Source organism: Giraffa tippelskirchi, chromosome 12, assembly GCF_054371585.1.
Source record: "Giraffa tippelskirchi isolate mGirTip1 chromosome 12, T2T-mGirTip1v1.2.pri, whole genome shotgun sequence".
Classification (NCBI taxonomy): domain Eukaryota; kingdom Metazoa; phylum Chordata; class Mammalia; order Artiodactyla; family Giraffidae; genus Giraffa; species Giraffa tippelskirchi.
Window position 1 is genome coordinate 139,177,563 of NC_137286.1, and position 20,475 is coordinate 139,198,037.

Sequence of the window (20,475 nt, forward strand, 5' to 3'; positions counted from 1 at the left end):
CTTGTTCACAGTTTTAGGTGGCAAGTATTCAGTCTTTCACCTTCAAGTATGATGTTAGCTGTAGGTTTTTTGTAGATAATCTTTTTCTTGAAGAAGTTCCTTTCTATTCCTAGGTTTCCCCCCCCCCACCCCCAAACTCATGAGTAGCTATTGAATTTTTTCAAATGCTTTTTCTGCATCTATTGAGATGGTCATATGATTTTCCTTATTTGTTCTGTTATTATGGTGAATTATATTGATTGGCTTTCCAGGGCTGAACCCAAGGTGCATTGTCAGGGTAAACCCTACTCAGTCACAATGTATTCCTTTTATTTATACATTGCTAGATTAAATCTGTTAATATATCTTTAATGCTTTTATAGCTGCCTTTTACTGTGCTTGTCTCCCCCATTATTCTGTACATGAATGGCAGGACCTGTGTGTTTCGTTACCAACCGAATGTTTCATCATAGTCCTGATGTCTATGATTATAGGTCCAAAGAAAATAAACATTTAAAAAGCAGTTGTGAATCAATCCACCAGAAAACACTATCTAATTTACTTAAAGAAACCATCTTTAAAACAAGACATTTAACTCCTATGTCATATTTACAACATACAAATCATAAAACTCATCTGTGTGACTGAACTCTGTACCAAAGCTTATAAAGAGGTAGACCAGTTGTCTCATACTTTTATTGTAGGTCTCATTAACTGCAAACACTAAAGCCAGATATATGTAGTAATTATCCTAACAGCTACAGACAAAGAAAAACATCACTAAAGGTTCTAACACCATATCTTTTCATTCTGTATCTGTATTATGAAGATGCAAAGCCTGAGTTTTCTCTTAGTTTTGTCTCAAATCTTTTCCAGTGGAGAATCTATCCAGGTTAAACACGGCAAACTTTTATGATTCTTCTCATGCTTGATTATAAAAAGCTACATAAAAGAAAAGCATAAAAATATAATCTGTATAATATCAGTGCCCATATACTCACTTTACCATATTTATAAAACTGGGAAACATAATAAAGGTCTAATCTAATTCGGGAGTTGTAAGGATCAAATAAAATTTTACTCATCCAAATGCTCTGAAAACCAAATGCTGTAAGTAAATAGCAGACCAGTTAAACAAATTTCTCTTATTTCAATCATCACTTCTACTTTGTATTGATTTTTGAAAAATGCTATCTTATTTCTACTGAGTAATGTAATATCCCACAGTGCCACATACATATTTGGTAGGCAAGAATTTCTTGGATGAATGAATGAGTCTGCATTTTTACAATATTACTAACAGCTGTCCTTCGCTGTAAGGAAATGAGTTGAGTCCTATATCAGAGCCTTTCATTTACTACATATCTAACATCACAGATATTACCACTGGAGATTTACTGAGCATCTTCATTCTCCTTGATGCTGTGGGACTATGGCAGAGGTGAATGAATTCTGAGAAGACCCAATTTCTCATCAGGAAATTTTGTACAACCAAGGTATTCTTCTGATAATGAAATAGACAAAGGCATGGGAAGTCACCCATCTTAAAGCTATTCTCAGGTTTAACTTACAGAATATTCATTTGGCCCCTTCTTTTCTCACTACTGGGCTTTGTTCAAACTATATATGGTCCACACTGTAGAATTCTACTATGTAGAATACATAGTGATGACACCAAACTTATTGTGGATGGGATCAGAGAGACCTAAAGATTCTTAACTCCATACTACAGCAGTTACAGCAGCACAGTGAGACTCTAGAGTAACTTTAATGTAATCTCGCAGAAAACTGAAAATTGTTCTCAAAGAGTTATAAATGTTATAACCAGGCACAGTCACTACCACATCATTAACCTGATTCTTCATTCATTCACCTACACATTTTACCAAGAATCTATTACATGCAAGGCATTGTGCTTGACACTGGGTTTATAAGACAAATCTATATAAATAAAATTTAGTTTCTGTAATTTATAAAAATGGCTCTATAGATTTTTTACCAAATGTGGAAGGCAGGTTTGGGATAGTTTAGCAGGTGATGTGGTATACATGAAACTGCCTTTGAGGAGGAGGCCCCCAAACACACACACGGGTTATCCTTCAGAGCAGCTAGAACTGATGGACTAGAGACTCATGACCACCAAATGGAAGAGATGTGATGTACATGTTCAGATATTGAGGACAGAGGGAAAAAAAAACCCACAGTGATTTCAGAGATGTGCCAAACTGCAAGTCAGAAGGGTGGCACTCTGAACTGAGAGTAGTAGGCATTTGCTGACTTTACAGCAGTCTGTGTGTCTCTGGGTGAGTCCTGGGGTGGCCAACGATCAAATGAAGAGAGCGCTTCCTGCTCTCATGGAGCTCAGAGTCTCTAGGCAGACCCATAAAGAGATTGTAAAAGATGGTGGTGAGTATGCTGATAAGGCTAAGCCCAGGGAATCAGGGATGCAGAGAGGAGCAGCTACTGTCCAGTGACAGGGGAAGGGAGGGGCATGGAAGGTTGCAGAAAGGGACAACTGACTGAGTATTAACAATGATCAGGAGTTAGCGGGGTAAAGGTGAAAGGTGGGAATAGCAAGGAAGAGAGGGGAGATATTTCAGGGAGAGGGAGCAGCATAGGTAGAAACATGGGAGTGATGGCAGCGTGATGTGTGAGAAATTCCTAAGTAGTTTGAGGGGCTGGAGAATAAAATCTGAATCAGACAGGGCCAAGAGATGAAGCTTAGGAGGTAGAAAGATTAAAAACACTGATTAAATAGCCACACTCAAGGTTTTAGTGTCTGACTCTTTGCAACCCCATGGACCATAACCCCTCAAGCTCCTTTGTCCATAGGGTTCTCCAGGCAAGAATACTGGAGTGGGTAGCCTTTCCCTTCTCCAGGAGATCTTCCCAACCCAGGGATCGAACCAGGTCTCCCACATTGCAGGCGGATTCTTTACCAGTTGAACTACCAGGGAAGCCCCTTTCCACGTTAAAAATAAATTAATAATTGAATAGAGGTAATTTTTATGAAACATGAAAATGCACACAAACATATATTAACTGCCACAACTAGGAAGTATTCTATAAGGAAGATGTTCCTGATTTTAAAATGATGTTATGTCTATCCTCCTAAGGTTTCTGTGTATAGCAGCCTTTTAGGTATATTTTAAATGGTTTGAGATTTAGTCACTTAATAAATATTTATCAAATAGAGTATAAATATATATCAAATAGAGCTTATAAGTAATCTCCTGGGTCAAGTGCTCCTAACTGTGAGACTAAGATGTGAATACTACTTTCACTCATTTGTCAAATTAGAAACATATGGAAAGTTTAATAACAATGACATCTGAATTCAAGCAGCATATCAGTATGATGGACAATTCATTTCATTACGGAAAAATCTGCCATTCAACCAGAGGAATGTCCCAGAATGGCTAAAAAACAGGAATGTTTGATAAAGTGAATAGAGCCTAGTAAGTAATTATGAAATAAGTATCACAATTTGATGGTGCATATCAACTTATATATGCTCCTGGATATTATTTTATCTTTGCTTCTGATCAGGAGGCATTTAGGATTTATAGTTTATCAGTCTAAATATCACTGATTGTAAAAATGATAATGTATACCATAAAAAGCAGAGTAGTTACAGATTTTACCTAATAACAAACTAAAAATGGCTTTTATTTTTAAAAAGGTTACGTCCTTCTCTCATAAGGGTAGAGTATGGATTACTGAGCATCAAAGTTTAATTTGGTAAGGTAAATTATTCAAGCTAATGTCAACTCTACAACTAGATGTTTATAGTTGGTGCATCAGGTTTTTTGAAATAACCAGCAATCACAGATAACTAAGTTTGAGAGACCATATGTCAGCACAAAATTACAGAGTAATAAAAACTCAGCCTTCATAGTAACTAAACATTGGGGCATACATGAACAATTTTCTCAACAGAATTCCACGTGTTAATTTACTTTGAATTCTCAGGAATCCCTTGAAAACCAGAACTAATACTGATAGTGGTCAGATAGCAGTGTCTTTGGAGAGTGGTCATACAGAAAGTCTAGCAGTTTTTCCCCTTGTTTAAAATCTAAATGCAAAGTTTTTCCTAAATTGTCAATACACTCAAAGAACTGTAAGTAATTAATGGTCGGGGGAAGGAAAAAACTTCAATGAATTTTATGCATCTGGAAAGTACACATTTTATGATATTAGACTAGTCTTAAAAAGGTCTCGGTACACTAAGCTCACGAGCCATTCAGGAAGCTGTTTAAAGTGGAATTAGTCAGTTGTTTCTAGGTGTGGGCAACTTAGGGCAGTGAGGACCTGTCTGTGGAATCAATCAATCAATACAGTCGCTCAGTCGTGTCCGACTCTTTGTGACCCCACGAACTGCAGCACGCCAGGCCTCCCTGTCCATCACCAACTCCCTGAGTCCACCCAAACCCATGTCCAGCGAGTTGGCAATGCCATCCAGCCATCTCATCCTCTGTCGTCCCCTTCTCCTCCTGCCCTCAATCTTTCCCAGCATCAGAGTCTTTTCCAATCAGTCAGCTCTTCGCATCAGGTGGCCAGAGTATTGGAGCTTCAGCATCAGCCCTTTGCCAGCTGTCCCGATTATCTACCATTGGGGAATAACTGTCAGCACATGACCTGACTTGGGCAATGGCTTACATCATGGTGTCATTCACATTTCCACTGTATTATCATTTTCTCAAGAGACAGCTGAAAATCCCTTGTATCAGAATAATCAGCTGGGATGCTTGTTAAAAATACAGATTCCCAGGCACTACACTCACCCAACTGGATCTGGGGATGGGTGGGGATGGGGATCTGGATTTGTGACAGAAATCTAAGTAAGTTTTAAGCACGCTAAAGCTTGAGGACTGTCATACCAGGTGAAACTTTCTGAGGCAGGCACCCCTCTTCTATGCCCCTGGGTCAGCACATGGCACACAGCTAGTTTATGGAACAAATCGACACACGTAGATGTTAGACATTTCCAGGCCACAGAGAACTGAGACAACTTTCAGTTCAGATTGTGGTTTGGGTGTTTCTCCTCAAAGGCAACAAAGCATCAGAAGTTGGGCCGTGTGCTGGGGGCAGGGGCTGCATCATGTCCACCTGTGTCTCCAGCACAAGGAAGCTTGGGAAATCCTTGCAACGTGAAACAGGGTGGTATGTCCTGGTATGAGCCAAGGGAGAGTAGTTAGATAAGTTCTGTGGGACAGGTTCCCTACTGCTACTAACTTGGAGAATCCTTGTGAAAATGAAGATATGCCATATAGCTTTTATGGTTCTAAGAACAGTCTCGGTCATGGAAAAGTAGATGCGTAGACGACCCTTACAGGGTTACAGACAAGTCACTGAGCTTGGATGAGACGGAAACAGAGGAACCATAGAAGGTGTTGTGTTGATAACTCTCTCTTGGGATGTTCTGTAGGTGTAAACGTTTTATGCTTGTTGTTTCTGAATAGAGACCGTTTGGCTAATACAAGGCCGTGACCTGCCTGGCTGACCCCATGTGCTTACTCTGTGAACAGTGACCATTATTGGTCTGTGGAACAGAACTGGAATGTGCCAAACAGTTGATCCTCATTATTTGCTGTGGTCATGTTCTACAAGGTCACCGCCAACACTGAATGTGTGAACACTGAACCCCCACTCCTCGGGGAAATATAGGGTTAGGCTTGGGTTATAAAATTTCGACAATCGATTAGTACATAAGCTTGTTTTATGTGTTTCTGTTTAAAGACAGCTAGTTTAGCACATACTGCTGCTGTATGATTAACATTGAACCCATGACCAAAAGCACTGTCACTGCTGTCTGAATGGAGCTTATCCAACAAGGCAGGCACATCTTGAGCTCAGGAACACTGGACAGCATTTTAGTACAACACTCTGAGGCTGAACAAGGACCCCTGTTTACAGCAGGAGCTGAACAAGGAGGCAGAGTGTTACTTGCTCAGCCTTATCTGGGAATGTGTGGGCTCTAAACTTTTTGCAGCTCTGTGAGGGTCCCCAAATGACTGCAAAAGCGCTTCAGCGCATGTTGATTTGCGAGGGTTACAAGGCAATTTTAGCACCTGAGAGAATAACGAGGATGGACTGTATTTTCCATTTCCCCACTGCAGTCCCTCTTAGTCCTGTTTCTCCCTTGTTCTGTGCTGTGGGGGCCGACACGCCAGGACCGCTGGCCTGCCTGCTGGACTCCTTGTCCACTGTCTGCTGGCTGGGCTCAGCCAGTGCCAGGCCAGCAGGAGACTGGTGGGCAGGAGGAGGGGGAGAGCGGCCGTCGCTCCCTCCCTCCCTGCCCCCGTGCCAGGACTAAGCCTGGGCAGGGGAGCCCCCTCTGTGTGGTTTCTCTCTCCCCACCCTTAGCCCACAGGTGGATGGTGGCAGGCCAGCTGCTGCCCACCTCCAGGGTTCTGCAGTATTCTTTGCTAGTTCCCCTAAACCCTGATCAAAGTTGTCAAAACAGTCTCTTTGTTAGAGCTGTTCCCATTGCTGCGTGTGCGGTTTCCTTCTGGAACTCTGACTGAATGGGATAAAGAGGGAGGGTCGTATGCAGTTGAGACACCCCAGGAGACAGAATGCTTCCATCTGTATAGGCTCGGGTTTGTAAGACAAAATGTAAACAGGAATGGGCTGTTTCTCTTTAATCAAAACAGCTGGGAGGGAGTCTGCTATTTGGATCAGAGTCAGAAAGGACGAACTGCTACCAGTAAAAGCTCATCTGAGGCCTCCTGCCAGGAGAATTGCGCATTTTTAGCTCCTGTCTCTAAAATCACATTAGGAGAACATCTTAGGTATTTACATGTATCTAATAATGCAGATTACAAGGGCAACGATTCTTATTAAGCTGTTCCACAGCCATTCCCACCAGCTTTCCCCAAAACTCCTCTGGCAGAGATATTCGACTTCCCTTTTTTCTTGAAACATCTTGAGGGCCAGGGCAAAAACGGTTACATGGCAATTTCTATTGTTGTGACTTTTGGTACACACTATTTTTTCATTGCTGGCTGGTTTCCATCTTAACGTGCAGGGCTTGCTTGGGACTTTACAACCCCCTGGGCTGCATCCTAATCGTGACAGATCGTCATGGACTATGGACCTTGTTAAAGATTTACCAACTTTATGCTTTGAGGACAGGGTGGAAAAATCCATATTCTGAAAAAGAGCTGATATAGTTTTCCCCATCATATGTTTAGTTATTACTCAGAGTGGGTGCCATTCACAAATTTCCCCGATCAATCTGCCCTTGGTTTCACGGGGCTCACTCCCTAGGCTACTCCCTAGGCTATGCTCCTGAGTCTCTTCCAGCCTATGACTTAATCTGATGAGCCATCCTGAACTTCATTTTATCATCCCTGAGGACAGGTTATTCAGAACTGTTTAACTTTCAAATCTTTAGCTGTTCTTGGTATCGCTGTTTTCCTTATCATAAATTCTAAACAAAAGTGCTGTGCTCCAAAGAACTGACTGGGCGGCAGGGGACAAGGGTGGTTCTTCCAAGGAGCCAATGCATTCAGGCTTCTTTTCAGGGAAAAACCCAGTCAAGCTCTCCTTGAAGTGCAGAGTTCAATGCCAAGAGCATGTGGGCCTTGTTGCTCAGGGTCAGGGTCACACGTCAGAGTGAAAAATTGAAAACTATCATTGGTCCAGGCATGTCAAGGTGGAGAGACAGTTGAATCATTAATACCATGTAATAACCAACTGGCTTTTTTTTCCCCCTTCAGCATACTTAAGAGAACTTTACGTATTTTGGCTAAAATTAATTTTTAAATGTAAAATCACTCAATATATTATTTTCCTTTCTCATGGTTAATTTTTAATTTAGGGAGTCATTTGAAACCACAGAAATTTTGATGGTGGTTCTTAAACCTTTGAGGCTTAAGATCCTTTTATTTATCATAAAAATCATTGAGAATTCTTTAAAAATAGGTGAGAACTTTAATGTATATGGGTGTTATCTCTCAATATTTACAATATTAGGAGTGAACACTGAAAAAATGTAAAAATATTTATGCATTAACTTAAACTCATAATAATAAGCCAATTACATGTTAACAAAAATAATGTTTTTAATGGGAAAAATTTTTCAAAAAAAAATTAAGAAGAGTAGCATTGTTCTACATTTTTGCCACTCTAATGTCTGGCTTCACAGGAGAAGCCTGGATTCTGGCCTCTGCTTCTGCATTCAATCTCTTCAATATATTATTCTGGATGATGTAGACAAAGAAAATACAGCCTCACAGAGACAGGTGGAAAAGGAAGGACCTCAAAGACTTCCTGAAAGGTTACTGGGGACCCCAGGGGCCTCAGGGCCACACTTTGAGAACTGCTGATTCATGGATGGTCAGTGTCACGGAGGATGTTTGCTCATGGGCCCTGCTTACTGGCATGAACATGATCAAAAGTCCTGACATTAAGTAGGACCTGCACTCATTAAAAACAACTACAACAGAGGCAGAAGATGTTTACTCCTATCTCTGTTCTTTCTCTCCACGTGAAGAAACAGACCACTTTATTTTTCCTTAAAAGAAAGGCATGATTAAAAAGCTTTCTCCCGACTGTTTCATTTTGCTTTAAAGTTGAGGGGAAGCAGGCACACGTGAAAAGTTCCGGCAGACACTCATGGAAGAAGAAAATCAGGGAACGTAGCAGAAAACTGGCTTTTTTTCAGATACCTAGCTTTATTTCAAAACTGTCTACTCACGGAGAAGTGGCTGCAAGGGGACCCCGCTTTGGCAAGAAACTTGCAGAAATTGCTACAATGATCTAAAGTCAAATGTTTTGGTCTCTCTGGGGGGTGGGACAGGGTGGTCTTATCTATTCATGATGCACAGGCCCTGGGGGACAGCACTAAAGTGGAAGCAGGGATCCAAGGATGCGGACAGAGGCTGCTCTGCCCCCAAGCCCAGTCTGGCCTCTCATGGCCTTGCATGTCTGGGGACACTGATTGAAAAGTCAGACTAAAACAAATAAACCCCATAAATCAGAGAAATTAATTGCTGAAAAGAATGACTTATGGTTCAAAATTGTGGACCTTTTACCACAAGAGTTTAAGCTCTCAGTCTTACATCACTACTAACCGGCCTGTCAAACTCTCTCTGGGCCTTCCCTTGTGGCTTAGTGGTAAAGAATCTGCCTGCCAATGCGGGACTTGTGGGTTCAGTCCCTGGGTCAGGAAGATCCCTTGGAGAAGGAAATGGCAACCTACTCTAGTATTCTTGCCTGGGAAATCATGGACAGAGGAGCCTGGCAGACTACATACAGACCATGAGGTTGCAAAAGAGCTGGATACAACTGAGCAACTAAACAACAACAACAACAAATTCTCTCCAGAGGAAAGGAGGAGTTCCAAGAAAGGGGAATGGCAGGAGCTTGTGCCAGTGTTCTGGAGAATTATCTTAGTTAGAGCAAAGTGTGCACACAGCAGCTGCAGAGAGAAAACCTTGGTTTGGTGCAGGGGTGGGGAATGGCAGCACCTGAGACTCTCGGTGACCCGAGTCCCCGTGGGCTGCGGTCCTCACCTCGTTGAAGTGGACGTCCTGCATGCCAACGTCTTCCATCATGGAGGCCTCCTCGTCAATGTTCGGGGTGATGACCCTGAAGGCTGTGCATCCTTGTCTAAACATGCCTAGAATTGAGAGAGCAGGAGACAGCTGGAGTTATCCGTCTGAAGGTGGATGAACCGTGAGGCTGCTGCCTGCCCTGTTTTGTCTCTGGGCTGAATGAAAACCAGTCTTGAAATCTTGTGTCTCACGCCAGCATTTCCACAGGGAACCTTGGGGCCACTGGGCACTTGCCTTCATTCGCTTCCTCGCATTTAACCCTCACCACCACCCTCAACTTGTTTCCTTTTCTTATCCCTTTAAAAAATTTATTTATTTATTTGGCTGTGCTGGGTCTTAGTTGCGGCATGTGGATACTGGAGTAGGTTGCCATTTCCTTCTCCAGGGGATCTTCCTGACCCAGGGATTGAACCCGGGGGCCCCTGCCTTGGGAGCGCAGAATCTTAGCCACTGGACCACCAGGGAAGTCCTTTCTCATCCCTTTTCCTTTTTCACCCACCTTTATTAAAACGTATGTAATCCTTAAATAAATTGAAATAGGCACTGAATCAAATTAACAGTAAAATATAGTAACAACAATAGTTTGATAAGGTGACCCGTGCTCAGATACCAAGAAAATTGAAGGAGCCAAAGCCAGTCAGAGAAACAGGCTCAGAAACAACTCTTTCTTTCCAGCTGTCATGTCACCCGCTTCACTGGGGGGTAACCCAGAACTTGGAGAGAACTCGCCCTGCTCCTGCAGGAAGTGGTCCGCCAAGAGGTAACCTGGCGGCCGCAGTGCCTTGACATTATTCTTCACATGGTGCAGGGTTCAGCCAGACCGGGTGCAGCTGTGCTCCAGTACACAGGAGCACAGCCGGCTTTTCTGAAAGCCCTGTGTTCTCAATGGGGAAGTGGAGATGAGCAACAGGTGTTTGAGCAGAGGAGCCATGAGAGAACTTGCAGCCTGCTGACGTGGGAACCAGCCCTTACACACAAGGGCGCAGCACACACTCCCACCCGCTCCTTCCATGGGGAGGCAAGGTCCCAGCCTGCGGGCTGCCTCCTCACACGACAGAGCCAACCGGGCTGTGCTCCAGAAAATGCTGTCTGATGACCTCCTGCTACAGCTGCCGTATGATGGATAAACAGTTCCAGGGAACTACCTTCAGGGAAAATAAAATCTCTCCAGCTGGAGACCGGCCAGCCAGGAACGCCGGGAGGCAAAGCTCATTAACTAGTTTTTGCAAGATGGAGTTATTAGCAAGAGGTTATATGACAACATACCACCTACTTTTGTTTTGCATTTTTGCGGTGCCTACCAAGTCAAGCAAATGTCAATCAGCGAATTAAAAAAAACAATGAGTATATAAGGAAATGGCAACCCACTCCAGCATTCGTCCCTGGGAAATCCCACGGACAGAGGAGCTTGGCAGGCTACAGTCCATGGAGTTGCAAAGAGTCAAACATGACTAAGTGACTAAACAACAACAATATAGTGTGTACACACACACACACACACAAACACACACAGATCCTCCACCTCAAATCCTTCTGAATGGCTCTCGCTTGTCTTTGCTGCTTTGTAAAATTTTACAATTATTTCACAAAACACAGAATTATTTCTTACCTTTCCGTGTGAGATATTCTGCCACCAGGGCTGTGACATGGACATAGCACATTGCTGCCTATAGTAAAAGACACATGCTTCAGAATCACCAGTTATAACGCACAAAGCTCACCATCAGAAACCTAATGACTATATGTACTTATGTTAGATTTCAAGGCATCAGCTAGTGCTCCTAATGGCTGACATCTTACCTATAGAAAGAAGTGGGACAATTCACACAAATTGAAATTATGAAACTCTGAATTCAGATGAATGGCAACAAGCTTGGTAAGGCCCATTTCTACCTAGAATTATTAAACTTTTATTAAAGATAAAAGATTTTTAAAAAGCATTTTTTCTTACTATATCTAAAATTTTGGCATTATTTCTCTCAAAGGGATAAGAGGATCCCTTGAAGAAAAGGCATGTGCATCCCTATATTCAGAGAGAACTGCTCAAACTTCAGGGGCTAATGTATTTTTCTGTCAACCTAAAAAACAATGAAGTTATAAATTTTTTCCAAAAATAGAATTCTAAATGAAAGTAATGTAATGTTCAAAGGATAACATTATAAACACCTTTAAAATGTAAGAAAAAACAAAAATAAATTCTTTTAACCAAGTTGCCATGGTTTATAAAACATCAAACATAGCTGTTGGAAATGAACCTTCTATAAGGTTCTAATGCCTAAGCCCTGGTTCTCGTCAGAATGGTAGAAAAATTACTACTACTAACAAGTGCATCATTCATTTTTATTATGGTTAATGGATATTTTAGATGAAACTTCTGATCAAACAGAATGTACTCTGAATAATCAAAAAGGAAGAATTGCTACATACACTTTTCAGGTGTAGGATACATTTTCACTAATTTAAGCAATTAGCATGTTTAAAAGTAAAAGCATATTTCTTTGGTCGTTCTACTGATCACACCTAAATGCCACGGGCATGAACCCTGAGCAGAGTTTTCGTGGGAACATGAAGAGAACCTGCCTTACAGCCCATCATTGTCCTTAACTGCCCCCATTTTACAGATGATGTCACTGAGACACAGCAGGGTTAAGAACAGGCTCAGTGTCGCCGAACTAGTCAATGCTGGATATGGGAGCCAGTCTCCTCGAAGTCCACACACCCCACCTCCGCACCTGCCATGCTGTCGCTTACTGAGCCGTGGGCTCTGCACCCGGGGCAGCTCTGACCCCTGCTGCATTCACAGACAAAACCACTACGTCGAAGAGGAAAAGGCCATGCCCCAACTGACTTCTGTATCAGGAAAATCTCATTTTATCATAAAATAGTTGCATTTTAGATCAGGAGAGGAGTTCTGATGCAGAAGCTGAGCTCACCTGCACTAGCAGGCACCTGTGTGAGCACGGGTGTCTTCTAAGAGCTCGCAAACAATGCTCTTGTGCCAGAGAAATCCCCTTATGACGTTCTAAACTGTAAAAATGCTAAATGACTATCTAGGAGTATCACATGCTTTTAACTGGCTTCTTGGAATTTCTGGGTAGTTTCTCTCATAATCTCAATGAGTGGGGCATAACTCGTTTTCTCAAAAAGCCTGGATGGACAGGCATGTGGGTCTACCTCGGACAGGTCCCCGTTCTTGACGTGGATCCGGGCCATGCTGTCTAGCCACGTCTTCCGGAGCTCGGGGGTGCTGGCATAGGACTTTGCCAGGCTGTACTGGAGATCCACCAGCATCTCGGGGTCGGTCTCGTGCTCCTTCATCTGGGCCGTGGCCATCAGAACTGTGCGGATCCTTTTGGTCAAGTCCTTCACGTCCGAGGAGAAGGTGGTGTGCTGGAACAAGGGTGGAGGGAGGACATGGGCTTTCAGCTGTCATCTGTCTGCACGCGCTTACCAGAAGATGAGGCTGGGTCTCGGGGGGTTAAAAAAAAAAAACAGCACCGGGCCACCCACCTTGATGAGCCTGTCACTGTTGGCGCAGTTGTTGATGATAGACAAGGACTGCTGGAACCTGGTTCCCCCGATGCCAACAACATCTGCTATCAACTGGCTGACAGAAATAACGATCTGAGGGACACACAAACGTGAGCCAATCAATTCACCTTCACAGGAATCCCCTGGCTCGGCCCCTGACTTGGGTTATGATGTGCATGGGGATGGGGAACCTGTGAGCAGGGGTCGCTCCAGTGTGGGAAACAGCATCTGAGTCATTCCCGACCCGCTGCCATGAATTATTCCAGAAGGTGACTCTGCTCTCCTTGTGTCTTTTGTTTGTACAGCAAAATGCTGACCAGGCGAGTGTAGAGGAATGAGAAGCAGATGAGCCCGTGTTACTTGGATAATTATGGATCACCTCTAACAGACATGGAGACCTTATTATTTACTTCTCTGGTTTTGGCTTGGATTTCATATGGGCTCAGTATTCAAAAGTGGATGATCCATTGCATTTATTATTAAAACATACACATATTAACCATGGCAGGGGGGATCTGTCTTTTAGGGGGTCTATATTTGCACTGTCTTGTTCTAGTTACTCAACTAACCTGCAACCTATCCCCCCTTTCCTGCACCACAGCCAGGTACAATCCATCACTAAGGACTGTCAACACAGTCTCCTCTTCTTTCCAACCTCACCATGACCCCGGACTCCATCCTCTCTGGCCTAGACTTGACATGGTTTCCCCAAGGTCTTCCAAGCTCAGGCCTTGACTTCCTGATCCTTTCTCAGTCTGGAGTCCAGGTGATCCCCCTGAATATGCAATGATGCCTCCACATTCTCAACTCTATTGTGCAGACCTTCTCCAGTTCCCTGGCTGGGCCCTTTCTCATTCATGGCCTGGAACACGCTCACCCCTAACCCCCTGTTCATCCTTCACACCCCCTGGGAAGCCTCTAGCCTGCTCCTTGGTGCACTCAAGTTCTCCTGTTAGGGCCCTGGGCACACAGCACAAAAGCCTCGGGGTCTGCCTGTCCTCCAGGGCATGGCCACACCCTGTCTGGGCCAGGAGAGGGTCCTGCTTTGTTCCTGGCCCCCAGGAATCCTAGCGTGTAGTTTGCAAATGATAAATACTTGTTTCCAAAAAGGAATAAGTACAGAGACAGAGAAGACACTCCTGTATGTGTTTGTAGAAAAAGAGGGTCGACAAAAATACCTAAGACCCCTCATATCAGGCACGGTTTACAGGGCAGGGAATTTGGCGCATTTTAACTCTGGAGAAATGGCAGGTGTGTCGACAGATGGACTACAGAAAAGGACTACTTTGGGCTCTCTGTGTCTTACCTGAGATGTTTACCGCGAGGAATCCTCTCATAGGTTCTGTACATCCTGACTCAATGTAATTTCCGTCAGTCCAGTCCTGACTCAATACTTAAATGTCAATTTACCAACAGAAACACGTCCTGGGCCCAAATCTTACAACGTGGAGGATGAAATAAACCAAACGAGTAAATGTGACATTTGAGTTTTCTGTCTTGCGACCAGACCGTTCAGAACTTACACCGAGGTAACTTGGTAAACGTTGACACGCACGGTTTTCCTGCTGAAGCAGAATTCCGCAGGGCGCACGTGTCCTGGAAAGCTAAAGCACACGCACCTGCAGATGGGTGCGGACAAAGGACTTCTTGCCGGTGTAGTCGAAGTTGTTCCTCATCAGGAAGTAAAGCAGCTGGGAGGCCTCGGTCCGGATGGAGCTCAGCTTGGAGTTGCAGCACTTGAGGATCTCGTAGCACAGGGCCGCACACATGTCCGCTCTCCCCTCGTAGAATGTTGAGGGAAACTAGATGGACATGAGGAAGCAAATGGGCCCAGAGAGGTTAGTTGGCGCCCCCTTCAGCCCCAGGGGGACAGAGAACGGGTGATAATCGCGGACGACCTCCCCGGATAAGACCACGTACCTTATAGATCAATGACCTTAAGGCGGTGAAGACGTGTTTTAAAGCCGTTTCAGACTGATGTTTTTGAAGAAAACACAGGTAGACGTCAAAAACTTTCTTCATGAGGGGATTATGTCCATGGTCAGCCAGGAGTTGGTTCTTAAAACACAGGAGAAGAGCCTGGTCAGTTCGACATGCCAGACTTCGCTAACAGGTTTCACGTAACCGCCAGCCTCAAAGGTTGTATTTTCCAGGTACTAGGACAACTTATAATTTAAACAAACTTGCCAGGAACCTTCTAGGAGATCACAGAAGTCTCCTGTAGTACAAATAAGCTTGTCAATAAATTTATGCCTTTTCTACTAAGGGAGGGACTAATTTTAAAAGTTCCCAGCAAACTGTGGTATGGTTTAAAGGACCACAGTATCTCAGTATTGACTGGGCTTCATTTATTGACTTATTTTTATTGTGCCCAGCAACTGATACAGAGGTAAGGTTTGTGACACCTCAGTTCCAGCAGAGAAGAGTCGTTACAGGTATTGGCTAATGAACGGGCTGGAAAAATACTGAAGTGAGGTATATGAAACAGATCCCCTATCAGTGAGGGCTGGGTTTTCTCGCCCACTGCAGGCTCTCAGGCACTCTGTGAAGCCATGGATCATCCACCAGGCAGTCTAGTGAGGGCGAAAATGCGTGGGCTTCGGTCAGGCACTGTTTCTCCTGTGTGCTTTCCAAGTGGCACTAGTGGTAAAGAACCTGCCTGCCAAAGCAGGAGACTTAAGAGATGTGGGTTCGATCCCAGGGTCGGGAAGATCCCCTAGAGAAAGGCATGGCAACCCACTCCAGTATTCTTGTCTGGAGAATCCCATGGACAGAGGAGCCTGGCGAGCTATGGTCCACGGGGTCACAAAGAGTTGGACACGACTGAAGTGACTTAGCACGCACTCCTGTGTATGGATTTGCAGGTAAACCGAGCCTGGTCCTTCTCATCCCTGAAACAGTGACCCTAAAACTGAGCTACTGTGAAGACTTGAGGTCAAGTATAGGGAGTATCTGGGCTTCCCTGGTGGTTCAGACTGTAAAGAGTCCACCTGCAATGCAAAAGACCTGGGTTCGATCCCTGGGTTGGGAAGATCCCCTGGAGGAGGGCATGGCAACCCACTCCAGTATTCTTGCCTGGAGAATCTTCATGGACAAAGAAGCCTGGCAGGCTATAGTCCATGGGGTTGCAAAGAGTTGGACATGACTGAGTGGCTAAGCATACATAGGGAGTATTTGATGTACCCTCTGATTTGTTCAGTAAGTGGCAAGAGGGCCATCACTAATTTCTTCTCTTTGTTTTTCATGATTTCCTCCCACCAGCAGCAAAGCCATACTGATTCAACACCACAAAAACCTGGCTCGCTAAAACTCCCAAAGATTGCTGAACGTGTACAGTAGACAAACGTGTTGTCCAGCTAGAGGCCAGCATGCAGCCACGACAGCGTGTGACACTGGAGACCTGCCTCTTCAAATACAGACAGGCCTGTCAAGACGAAGGTGTGCTTTTGGGAGAATGTGTGCATTTTGTAAAAGTAGGCAAAAATGATTGTCATTAAAAAAAAAAAAGTCCAGAGGCCAATACCTGAAACCAATCTTACGATTTAGCGAATGAGCAGAGATGACTTACGTCCAGACAGTTCTGTTGCACAGCAAATTATGGCTGGAATAATAGTTTTGAGATTCACCTCATCTTATTGTTGGAGAAAAAGTTTAACTCAAGGAATAAGTTTTGTTTTTATAGGTCCAGTGACTCACAGGTGTATTCACAGCTGGCAGGACACCTGGAATCCAGTGATCTTTATATCATGAAATACTGAGAGACAGCATTGAATTCCATTGTGTGAAGAAAGAGAAACAATTTAATGAGCAGAAAATATGACTTAATTAACTGAATATGATGTAATTCTCAACCATGAGCAGCTGTTCACCAACTAGAAAAAACAAACAAAAAAAAGAGGCTGTTTTTAGCATTCGGGGAACTGCTTACACGGTTTGCTGTTTGTGAGCAGTGCTTTTACCCAGAGCCACAGCCCTTCCTAATTACGGCTGGAGGAAGGCTTGCATGAACCTGGATGTGAGCTTTTATTTTCTTAGCACTCTTCTGGGAGAGATGGTTTGTACAAAAATGACGAAGACCTCTGGTCTTGTTCTGAATTGGCCTGTCTTCAAGTTCTTACCACTGGAGTTAAACTTCCTTTCTCTCTCCTCGGGTCAAGGTTTTTGCTTCCCATTTTTAGGATTTAGTCTTCCTGGGCTCTGATCGCAAAAGTTGCTTGAAGAACAGAGTCGAAACTCACACCAAGATATACTTAACTGCTCATTTAAAGGGGTGAAGGGCCTTTCATCCTAACACACCCCACTTTCCCAGGTGCCTTCCTATTTTCTTCTCTGTTTGTGTGTCTCTTTCTTTCTTATTAGAAAGTACTATAGATACTAAACATAAAAATCTTTGAACATTCAGAAAGACCCAGAGAAGGGAAAAAAAAGGAAAACAAAAATCACCTTCATTTTTCCATTTATAAATAACCACAGATAACAATGGAGGATCTCATTTCTACCTTTATCTCCCTATAGATTTTACTGAAGATGGGAGAATTTCATTGAGAAAACTAGACGAGATGTTAGAATAATAAGAAAGGCGTGACGTATTTCTAGCAATAAGGTGGAACAGAGGTTACAAACAGCTCTCAGGAATTGTCTGATGTGGATTCAAGTTTGTTGTCACACAGCCTCCTAAGAGAAATGGGCCTTTCAGAGAACAAACATGCAATATCTGGAATTTCTAAAGAGCCAGGAACAGGAGAAACATTTAAACCTCAGATACCAAAATGAGATATCTGGAACCGTGTTATTTAAGACAGCTACGTTCTTCCATATGGCTTTATTTTCATCTAAACACTGATTATAAAAATCTAGTTTAGAGAAGAGATGTCTCTGTTACAGAGGCTTGCCAGTCACCAAGACGACTTGAACCCCAGGCTCACGGTTCTGTAAAGTAGACCCCAGTCTCCCTAGCTGACCCCCACTATCCACGTGTTCCCCACCCTGGCCATGTACTGTGATCCTTCTTAGAATGTCCTGGTTCTCACCATGCACCTCAAATCAAGAAAAGGCATCATGTGGAATTGCTTAAAATACATTTTTGGATTAAATTTGTAAGTATACTGAAAGTATTATCAAGTATTTAAAGGTTATCATTGGTTTGCAAGTGAAAGTCACTCAGTCGTGTCTGACTCTGTGACCCCATGGACTGTAACCTGCCAGGCTCCCCTGTCTGTGGAATTCTCCAGACAAGGATACAGAGTGGGTTGCCATGCCCTTTTCCAGGGGATCTTCCTAGCATTGGTTTGGGACTGTATTAACAGACATTTTAAAACAGCCAGAGAAGAAGTGTATTTTTCTGCATACAACTACCCTGGTTTACAAAACACATCTTTTATGAATTAGATAACCTATGTGAAAGTGCCCACACAGTACCAGCATCTAGTCGGTGCTTGGTCATTTCCTTTTTTCTGTATGGGAGGTCATTCAACTACCTTGACCCTCACCCAGCTCAGTTCCTTTCCCCCTCCACCCCTCCACCCCATGTACACGACTGACTGAGCGGAGAACAAGGGCTTGACATGTCACTTGTGTAGTGATCTTGGGCAAATTTCCTAACCCATCTCAGCCTCAATGTCCTCATCTGTAAAAAGGATAAGCAGCTCTATGGGCCAGGCTGTTGTGAGGACTGACGCTGAAGACAGAAGGCACTAAGTAAACAGCAGGAAGCTAATATAATATAATAAACTGGGATTCTGGGCTTAAATCTTTTCAAACATTTCCTCTTATTTAGAATGTGATTTCTTGATTGCCTTGGGCAACTTATAAGATGTGGTCATTTAAGAGGCTCAGTAATGATGGGGCTCCATTTGTCGAAGATCACTTTCTGCAAACAGTTATGTCAACTAACTCAATATAATAATTTAATTTTTCTGATAGGCTCTGAGTGATGCTTCAGCTGAGTAAATATCTACACAGGATCCCAGGGCCTGCTGCACCAGTGGGCCTGGTGGACCTACACTGGGTACTACTGTGGACCTACTGCTTGCCACGACACCCTTTAAGGCCGTAAGATTCGCCCATCTTCCCATTTTTTAATGGATGTGTGTGTATGTGCTGAGCTTTAAACAAAGATTTTTGCACAGAGGCATACAGACCTTGACAGAGGCCACCTCAGCCCTAAAACTCAAACTTGCCTGTGTGTCTGAGGAATCAGATCCTTTACTATGAGGACCAGGAAGGCATGAGCACAGTGGAAAGTGCTTGCTAAACTAGAGTCAACATTTGAGCTCCTGCTGCGTGCCAAACACAGGGTAGATGTTTCTGGATACTTCGTATCAATTCATGACACAGTAGGCCTAACTGGCATGTTCTAAGGAAGGAAATCGGGGCTCACAGATGTCAAGGAGACCTGCCCAAGGCCTAACATCTGGCTAATGGTGCGCCTGGGCCTTGAAGCCCACAGTGTTTCTGTACAACTGCCTGATCCCACGTGTCCTGGAGCCCGGTGTGTATCAGCAGAGTGCTCGGCCCTTCCAGGGGTCATCTCGCTGTAACTTACAACAGCCCTGGGAGGCAGATCCTACTTTTTCGGTCTTACAAATGAGATTACTTAGGTCTGGAGACATGAAGTGACTTTTCCCAAAGATGGTCACCCAACAAATGTCACAATCAGATTTCAATCAGAGACCATTAGATGTTGTTTCTCTCGAGTCAGAACCTATTAATTTAACAGTGGCCAGACACTGGAGACCTGGGAACCTTGACCAAGGATCTTCTTTCATATGAAGCAGGTGATTTAAAGGAGGCTGAGGATGAACTGCAGGCTGAGCAGTAGTAAGGAAACCATCACTGATTTCATGACGCTCTCAGACCACACCTGTGCTGCGTGTGCCCTCACCTGCCTGCGGGGCCAGACCACACCTGCTGTGCAGCCCTGGGGCTTCCTGCTCATTTACACGCTGGGGCCCAGGAGACAGAGGAAGAAAGCGTCCCAACTGCTCTTCTGACCTTACAGATGCATCTGAGCTCATCAGCTAGCATGGATACATATGCATGGGGCAAATATATTACAAATTTCACTGCCTAATTATATAAGAACTGTTACTTAAAAATCTCCAAAAGAAAACAGAAAGCGGCTCAAAATGTGGTTTTAGTACAGCAGTGGTCCTCAGCCGTACTGTTTACGTCTCACTCCCAGGGTTGGATTCGGTCAGGCAGGACCCAAGAATCTGCATCTCTAACAACCTCCAGGGCCTGCAGCTGCTGCCAGCTGGGGGACCACAACCAAGAATCACTGGGGTCAGGCTCCACATAAGACACGGCTGCCCCCATCCTCATCCTAGGGATCAACATTTCCTTATCTCTCAGCTGGGTTCCTAGTGATGACACTTCCTGGGGACATGGGTAGCACGAATGC

General features: G+C 44.0%; 1 protein-coding gene across 18 annotated transcripts in view; it reads right to left on the bottom strand.

Annotated features, from left to right (window-relative positions):
• Window positions 1-20,475, bottom strand: part of DOCK9 (dedicator of cytokinesis 9) — a 355,717-nt gene that overhangs the window by 106,073 nt on the left and 229,169 nt on the right. For all 18 annotated transcript variants that reach the window (XM_081548917.1, XM_081548909.1, XM_081548910.1 and 15 more), the window contains 6 exons: window positions 14,994-15,131; window positions 14,693-14,875; window positions 13,053-13,166; window positions 12,717-12,932; window positions 11,152-11,209; window positions 9,501-9,607 (listed from right to left, as the gene is read on the bottom strand). In XM_081548917.1, coding sequence (XP_081405043.1) covers window positions 9,501-9,607; window positions 11,152-11,209; window positions 12,717-12,932; window positions 13,053-13,166; window positions 14,693-14,875; window positions 14,994-15,131 — 816 coding nt within the window. The remainder of the gene's footprint in view (window positions 1-9,500; window positions 9,608-11,151; window positions 11,210-12,716; window positions 12,933-13,052; window positions 13,167-14,692; window positions 14,876-14,993; window positions 15,132-20,475) is intronic.